Raw genomic sequence first — 8547 nt, forward strand, 5'->3', positions numbered from 1 at the left:
AATAATCTGGGCACTTCTAATATCTTTTGTTTGTCCCTATAGGTTTGGAATCGTACTAGGACCAGGCAGGGGCACTGGTCTGAACCACATCCCAGTGAACTCTGTCTATTCTCACCCAGCCCACCTAGGCCTCCCAGCCCAGAAAGTGCGGCAGGGCTGGAGTGGAGCGGGATGGGGGCCAGTGGTCGACCTGCTCCACTAAGGCCTGTACCTGCTTCTCCAGGGCCTGGATCTATCCCATCGAGGATTTGGCCGCGATTTCTGACTTGGTGGTCTACCACTCGACCTCCACCACTCGCTTCCCGAGATTCTGCATCTCCTGTTCATGCTTTTGCAGCAGGGCCGAGATCAGTTCCAGCCTGGCGCGGTTCTCTTCCATTTATGTTTCGATTTTTTCTCGAAGTTTCACGAACTCTGAAGCCAGGCCTTGCTGATCAGGTAAGTCCAATGGGGTTTCAATGGAGGCCAATACTGCGGCCGTGGGTGTTTCCATTGCTGTAGGGGAGTGCCCTGCTTGCTGTGATCTATGTGGCCCTTTGCCTTTAGTCATCTTCTCTTAACACAAAAAATAAAGATATGTAGCTATTCTACTGACTTTAAACTACACATTTTTTCTAAAACAGCTGAGATGGGGAGGGTAAAAGCACCACTTTGCCCAAGTTATGGTGCAGAGCTCAGCAGGGCAGATCGCTGGTAGATCGCTGCCACCTTGCATCCCACTGGGATGTTATTTTTAAGGTTGTTTTAATGCATAAGTTGGTGTTATTGTTGTTAGTCTATCACAATAATGTCTTGGTACCTTATTTGTTCATTTTAACTTCATTTCACATTCTATTTAAACATAGATGGTCAGGTCTGCTTCCACTTCTGCTTCTGCAGTCTTCGTTTCCTTTTCTAAACAGGATTGCTCAAGAATATTTTCCTATCAGCACTTAGTCAGAGGAATGTGGTCACTTGTACATAACTGAACTCAGCTAATTGATTCTCTTCACTAACTCATCAATCATGTTATATATTCTTGTCAGATCATCTAACCCACCCGGATACATTTTCTTACTTTCAAATACAGCTGAATTAATTCTCTATCAGATGAACTCAACTTTCTCGTGATAATTATCCTGTAGTCTTGTGACATGAAAATCCTTTCAGAAAAAGTGCAGGAAGCACAATAGTTTTTAAAAGGGAAGTGGATAAATATTTTAAAATAACTAAAAGGTTGTGGAGAAAGGGTAGTGACTGGGACTCTGTGGGTTTGATCTTATGAAACATTGTTACTGGCACAATAGCTCAATGACTCCTTTTCTGTACTATCCTAGGATTAGTGAATTTAATCAGTTAATTCTGGGTTTGAAAACTATTAGATAGAACTGTGTATTGTAGAGCTCATTAAAAAGAACAGAGAGTGATTGCAAGCCAATAGAATTGTATTAAATAGAATTTAGAACTGGTTTATTGTCATGTGCACTCAAGTACAAAGTACAGGAATATAGTGAAATGTGTGCAATGTCACCACCCAATGTCGCCACCTTAGGTATAAAGTACTTAGGTACAAATCTTACCTAATAAAATAGATTAGGTACAAAAATAGAGAAAAGCTAAAAGTTCTACATTATGTTTCTTCATAGCTCCACTCTAGCCCTATGAGCACTGGCCATCTGCTCTACTCCAGCCCTGTGTGCACTGGCCATCTGCTCCACTCCAGCCCTGTGTGCACTGGCCGTCTGCTCCACTCCAGCCCTGCATGCACTGGCCATCTGCTCTACTCCAGCCCTGTGTGCACTGGCCATCTGCTCCACTCCAGCCCTGCGTGCACTGGCCATCTGCTCTACTCCAGCCCTGTGTGCACTGGCCATCTGCTCTACTCCAGCCCAGCGTGCACTGGCCGTCTGCTCCACTCCAGCCCTGCGTGCACTGGCCATCTGCTCCACTCCAGCCCTGCGTGCACTGGCCATCTGCTCCACTCCAGCCCTGCGTGCACTGGCCATCTGCTCCACTCCAGCCCTGCGTGCACTGGCCATCTGCTCCACTCCAGCCCTGCGTGCACTGGCCATCTGCTCCCTGTGAACACTGGCCATCTGCTCCACTCCAGCCCTGTGAACACTGGCCATCTGCTCCACTCCAGCCCTGCGTGCACTGGCCGTCTGCTCCACTCCAGCCCTGTGTGCACTGGCCATCTGCTCCACTCCAGCCCTGTGTGCACTGGCCGTTTGCTCTACTCCAGCCCTGTGAGCACTGGCCGTCTGCTCCACTCCAGCCCTGTGTGCACTGGCCATCTGCTCTACTCCAGCCCTGTGAGCACTGGCCCTCTGCTCTACTCCAGCCCTGTGAGCACTGGCTGTCTGCTCTACTCCAGCCCTGTGATCACTGGCCGTCTGCTCTACTCCAGCCCTGTGTGCACTGGCCGTCTGCTCCACTCCAGCCCTGTGAGCACTGGCCGCCTGCTCCATTCCAGCTCTGTGAGCACTGGCCGCCTGCTCTACTCCAGCCCTGTGTGCACTGGCCGCCTGCTCCATTCCAGCCCTGTGAGCACTGGCCGCCTGCTCCATTCCAGCTCTGTGAGCACTGGCCGCCTGCTCTACTCCAGCCCTGTGTGCACTGGCCGCCTGCTCCATTCCAGCCCTATGTGCACTGGCCATCTGCTCCAATTTAGCCCTGTGACCACAGGCCGCCCGTTCCTCTCCGGCCCTGTGACCACTGACCGTACCACTCCACTCCAGCCCTGTGATCACTGGCCATCCCGCTCCAGTCCAGCCCTGTGACCACTGGCTGTCTGTTCCACTCCAGCCCTGTGACCACTGGCTGTCCCGCTCCACTCCAGCCCTGTGACCACTGGCCGTCTCGCTCCACTCCAGCCCTGTGACCACTGGCCATCTGCTCTGCTCCAACCCTGTGACCACTGGCCATCCCACTATACTCTGCTCCAACCTTGGCCATCCTGCTATACTCCAGCCCTGTGACCACTGGTCATTCCACCATACTCTGCTCTGGCCCTGTGACCACTGGCCACCCCACTCAGCTTTGGCGTATTGATCAGGCCCGCTGATCGCTAGCCATCCTGTTCTACACCGGCCTGCTGACAGTCCCGCTCTGGGCTCTGCAGTATCGCTACTTTCTTCACAAGCCAAGGTAGGTTAAAACAATGTATAAATTGAAACAGAGAAGTGGACAGAAAGGACGAGCCCCGGGCTGAGCCTGGACACTATTTAACCCACCACCGCCATCTTGAGGGATAATATTGTGGGTTACAGTGAACATCCAACAATTTTATACAAGTTAGCTACGATGTTTTAAATTTCATCTGGCTGAACATTTGACCTTAGGGAGGATATGAATCCAAGATTCATACTGGATCAATAATCCCACCTCCAAAATAAAAAAAATTACTTATTACATTGAAAATGGTAATTATGCCCTTTGACTAAAAGGCAAGGATACAATTTGCTGCCTTCTGACACACAATGCTATAAAATTGATAATGATTTTTCTACTGTATTCAAGGTAAATGATTTATAAATCTTTATGTGCTAGATTAGGTGATCAGAATTCAGACCTACTCCATGTGATAGAGTGACCCAGGCGGATAGTTTGACCCAGTGCTGAACAAAAATTCAATACACAAGATAAAAACTTAGCTGATATTTTATATGAAAGACATTTCATAATGGACTTTCTGCTTTCCGACTAATTCAACTATTTAAAATATTTGTGACTATCCAATGAACAGTGATTACTGCATAGTGACAAAACAGATTTTCCTTTACTCATTATGATTTTGAGGTGGTAAGGGTGTGATATCAAATGCTTGAATATTAATATTTGTATTCTACATGCAGTTTGAATAGGGTAGATCACATCGCCGGAACAGGTTAGAATTATAGACTAAAAGATAGTTGAATTTTCTCGTTTACAGGCAGTGTTTTTTTGAGTGAGATTCATGGCACCAGGGCCACAGTGGCTTACAATGGCATTTCTCATAGAAACTCCTGGTCTTCACCTCATTAATTATTTATCCTCTGCCTGACCCTGTGGTGATGCTTGTCATGCTAAGTGGAAGCACTTGTTACTGCTTGGACCATTTGGTGATCATGTCTCTGGTGCCGTACCTGAAGTCCAACCGCACGCCAGTTCAGTCTCTGCAGCCCAGGATCTGCCCTTCACACTTGGCACCCATGACTCTACATTAAGGACACATCCCAGAAAGGGAAATCAGCTCCTTGCCTGGAGACGATGTTAGATAGTAGTCTGGGTTACTGTTGTAAAATGCAACATACATCAGTACAGGAAGAAGTTTAAAGATTTTCTACCTCCACAAGGATAGACATATACAAACAAAACACAGAAACATAGAAGATTGGAGCATGAAGAGGTCATTTGACTTTTGAGCCTGCTCCGTCACTCATCATGGTCATGGCTGACTGTCCAACTCAATAGCCGAATCTTACTTTCACCCCATAACCTTTGATCCCATTCACCTCAGTGCTATATCTATCCAACTCTTGAATACATTAAATGTTTTGGTATTAACTACTTCCTGTGGTAATGAATTCCACAGGCTCACCACTCTTTGAGTGAAGAAATGTCTCCTCATTTCCATCCTAAATGGTCCACCTTGAATCCTTAGACTGTGACCCCTGGTTCTGGATGCACCCACAATTGGGAACATGACTCAAACACTGGGAATAAGTGCCACCATCCTCCCTCTCTGCTCTCTCACACTCAAAGCATCATCCTAACTCTGTCACTGCATATGCCTCTCAGCAAGGCTCAGAGATTATAGCTGTCAGTATGGCCTGCATCATGTCCACTCAATCGCTCCCACTCAGCGCATCTTGCTAACCACTAATGCTTCCTCTCATCTGCGGTTCTGACTCAAACGTTGGGAACATAGCTCTTGTATCAGCATTAACTGCTCTTCCTTCTGTTTCCATCATATTCAATCCCTTCTTTACTTTCATTGCAGGTTATAAAGAAAAACCATTATCAGTTCTAACTCTGTGCTACAAGATGGCATAAACAGATTTTTAAAATGTGGATGTTAAGTAATTATGTATAAACTGTTTAAATTTCAGCAGGTCTTGATCATATTATGTGTCTTTCCCATTAGCAATTTAGCAAATAACTGATGTAAAAAACAGAAGAAGTAAAACAGTTCTTTAGTGATGATTAAGTAATTATCTTGCAAAATTAAGAAATACCTGTTTCTCAGGATGACGGAATCTAATATTTTAAACTGATTAAGTTTAATGATTTTATTTTGTTGTCACAGAAATTAAATGTGATTTAGATGTCATTTAAATAAGCCATTAATCTTTTCATTTTAAAGTAGGTTTATGTACAAAATAATCAATTAAGACCATAAGACCATAAGAAATAGGAGTGGAAGTAAGGTCATTTGGCTCATCGAGTCCACTCCGCTGTTCAATCACGGCTGATGGGCATTTCAATGCCATTTACCCATATTCCCTTAATTTCTTGCGAGATTAAGAATTTATCAATCCCTGCCTTGAAGACATTTAACGTCCCGGCCTCCACCGTGCTCCATGGCAGTGAATTCCACAGGCCCACCACTCTCTGGCTGAAGAAATTAGATTAGATTACTTAGATTAGATTACTTACAGTGTGGAAACAGGCCCTTCGGCCCAACAAGTCCACACCGACCCGCCGAAGCGCAACCCACCCAGACCCATTCCCCTACATTTACCCCTTCACCTAACACTACGGGCAATTTTGCATGGCCAATTCACCTAACCTGCATATTTTTGGACTGTGGGAGGAAACCGGAGCATCTGGAGGAAACCCACGCAGACACGGGGAGAATGTGCAACTGTGAAATGTTTCCTCATTTCTGTTCTAAACTGACCCCCTTTCTAATTCTAAGGGTGTGCCCACGAGTCCTAGTATCCCCACCTGACGGAAACAATTTCCCAGCATCCACCCTTTTTAAGCCATGCACTATCTTGTAAGTTTCTATTAGATCTCCCCTCAACCTTCTGAACTCTAATGAATACAATCTCAGGATCCTCCGCTGATCATCGTATATTATTGCAATTATCATATACTCACATAGTTATTTAGTAAAAGATAAATAAAAGTTGTTTGCTGCAGTTTTCTTTTCCCAGCTGTTTCTGTTGTCTTGCATAATCTTACAATTCTGAGGAAGATATAATAATGAAATAATAGCTTGATCTGCTGGTGTATTGAATTACTCACAGTGGACTGTTGGGACATGCTTCTATTCTCCCTGCGGTATGTGGGATCTCAGCCAATTTAATGTTAAAAAAAAACATTTCCTAGTAGAGAATATCATTAAAGGAATCTAGCTATGGCTCTTTCATGTGCCTTTAAAGTACACCTTGCCTTATAAGATTGCTGTTGATTGTATCAATACTTTCAAAAGCAACTCAGCGGTGTAAATCACCTTGTGTGAGTTTCCTTGGAGGCACTTAGCCCTTTGTGAAGAGACCTGAGATGCTTTCTGTGTTGAAAGTACTTGATAAGTGGAAGTAATGTTTCTTGACTCTCTTCAATAGTTTCACAGCAGTTAATGTAACATCATTATGCAAGAAGGATACACAAGATCACTATTGATCAACTGGCTTAATGTTTGATGAAGGCACACTCTTCACATGCACGTTTTGAGACAAAACTGGAAAATGTTTAAATTTCATTGATCAATCTAGGGCATTCAGCACAGATCTTTTTTAAAAGCAAGTCATAATTGTGAACTATTATAAAGTTTTCAAAGAGAAGTCCGATTGTATGGTTAAACAGGATGTGGTTGATGTAGATTTTTAGAAGGATTTTAGTAAGCTGAATAACAAGATGGTAATTTCAAAGATGAGACATATGGAATCAAGGTTGATCAATGACCATGGTGCCAAGAGTAAGGGTAAATATATGTTGCTTAGTTTGGGGAAGTCATGAAAATAGTGTAGCTTCGAGGTCAGTGGTGGATCCATTTTTGTTCCTGTTGACCGAGATGTTGCTTGGAGAATAATGGTGTGGCTTTCGGCTTTCAGTCTGTTTTAAGAGAAAGTTGAGCGTGATCTTTTGTCATCCACATAACCTTGAAGGTCTGAAGCTTGCTGTCCCGGCAAAAGATGAATTGTAGTAGTCTTTGCAGATAGGCCTGAAACATGCAATTGCGTGAGCTTGAGGTATTTACCCACTAGGTCTCACTAAAGACACCATAGAGAGCCAGATTTTTGTAGTGCAGTAGTGAAATAAAGGAGTCTGTGGCTGATCTCGAAAAAAACTGCTCACAAAAATCTATTCTTCCTGTGGCAAAGACGTGCCCTTTCCTGACAGAGATTAAATCTGGTGTCAAATCAGAAGAATCTCATTGTAAGTAACAGCAGTTATATCATTATTTAGGTCAGCAGCCAATGATATTGAAGTATTCCCGAGTAATAAAGCATGTAATAGCTTCATTTTTGAATGAAAATGTTTTACATGTTTCGCAAAAGAAATGATATTGATTGGAATCATTTGGAAAAAAAGCTACTTTTACTTTTAAAACTGTGAAATTATTTTAATTGTAAGTGAGAAATTTAACATTCCTCAAACAGACAAGTAGCTTTTCAAGGTCAGTGACGGTGTTTTGCGGTAATTAGGAGATTAGTGGATTGTTGAAAATCCATTTATACCTTGCTCAACATGGTATAACTTTTTCACAGATTTGTGCAGTGATGTTATCAGCAGAATAGTGGAGATTTTCACTAATGCATGATTCTCCACTGACTTCTGGTTTTGTGCTTCATTCTGTACATCTATAGTTTTACAAAACTGCTGTCAGTTTCAGAGGGGTAGTAACAGTTAATATTAACAGTTTTGCTGTTGTTACCATCAGAGAAACTGGCCACAATATTAGGACTGGTGCTGTCTCAGGTAAATGCATTGTAATGTTATTCTAATTACTAACAATCTCTATAGCCCTGGAAATTTAATTTTATGAGGGTGGTCTCATTTTTTTCAGAAACTAGTTAGTTTTGAATTTTTAAATTTTATTTAACTTGCTGGTTTTACCTTTTCCTTGTAATCCTAAGATTTGTTCTACTTTATGGATATGGTATAAATGGAAGTAATATTTTTTTCAGATTAGAGTCTATTGGCTGAATTTAATGACAGTGGGATCTGTGCTATCCGCTATTCTGAAAGCCTCTGGTAACCCTGCCATAGCCAATTTAGAATCCCTGGCAGAACTAAATGACAATCAGAAAGTTAACTTTCTGTCTTCAGGTATTTCATAATTTTTTTAAAAAGGCAGACAGCCTTCTGTCAAGAGCCGTCAGTCTACCAAAAATGGCTGGCAGCTATTCAGTCCCAGCAGCACCCTGGAAGCATTAGTCACTACTGGTGCAGCAGCAGGACTCAGTGAATGTGGAACAGGCCCAGGTCAAGTAAAGGTGGAGCAAATCTTGGAACACAGGTAACTGGGTCAGGCTTGCTACGTCACCTGGCCATGGTGAGTATGTGGGTAGGGATGGTGATGGTGGTTTGTGTTTTAGCTGTGGTGGCCAGGGGGGTGCCTTTCAGGAGGAACAGTCC

General features: G+C 43.5%; 1 protein-coding gene across 1 annotated transcript; it reads right to left on the reverse strand.

The window, feature by feature from the left end:
- Window positions 1-1619: 1619 nt before the first annotated feature.
- On the reverse strand, window positions 1620-2636 carry LOC122553182 (histidine-rich protein PFHRP-II-like). Its single transcript, XM_043696770.1, has one exon. It carries the CDS (start codon window positions 2634-2636, stop codon window positions 1620-1622), a length of 1017 nt encoding a protein of 338 aa, XP_043552705.1.
- Window positions 2637-8547: the final 5911 nt, after the last annotated feature.

Source organism: Chiloscyllium plagiosum, chromosome 9, assembly GCF_004010195.1.
Source record: "Chiloscyllium plagiosum isolate BGI_BamShark_2017 chromosome 9, ASM401019v2, whole genome shotgun sequence".
NCBI classification, from domain to species: Eukaryota; Metazoa; Chordata; class Chondrichthyes; order Orectolobiformes; family Hemiscylliidae; genus Chiloscyllium; species Chiloscyllium plagiosum.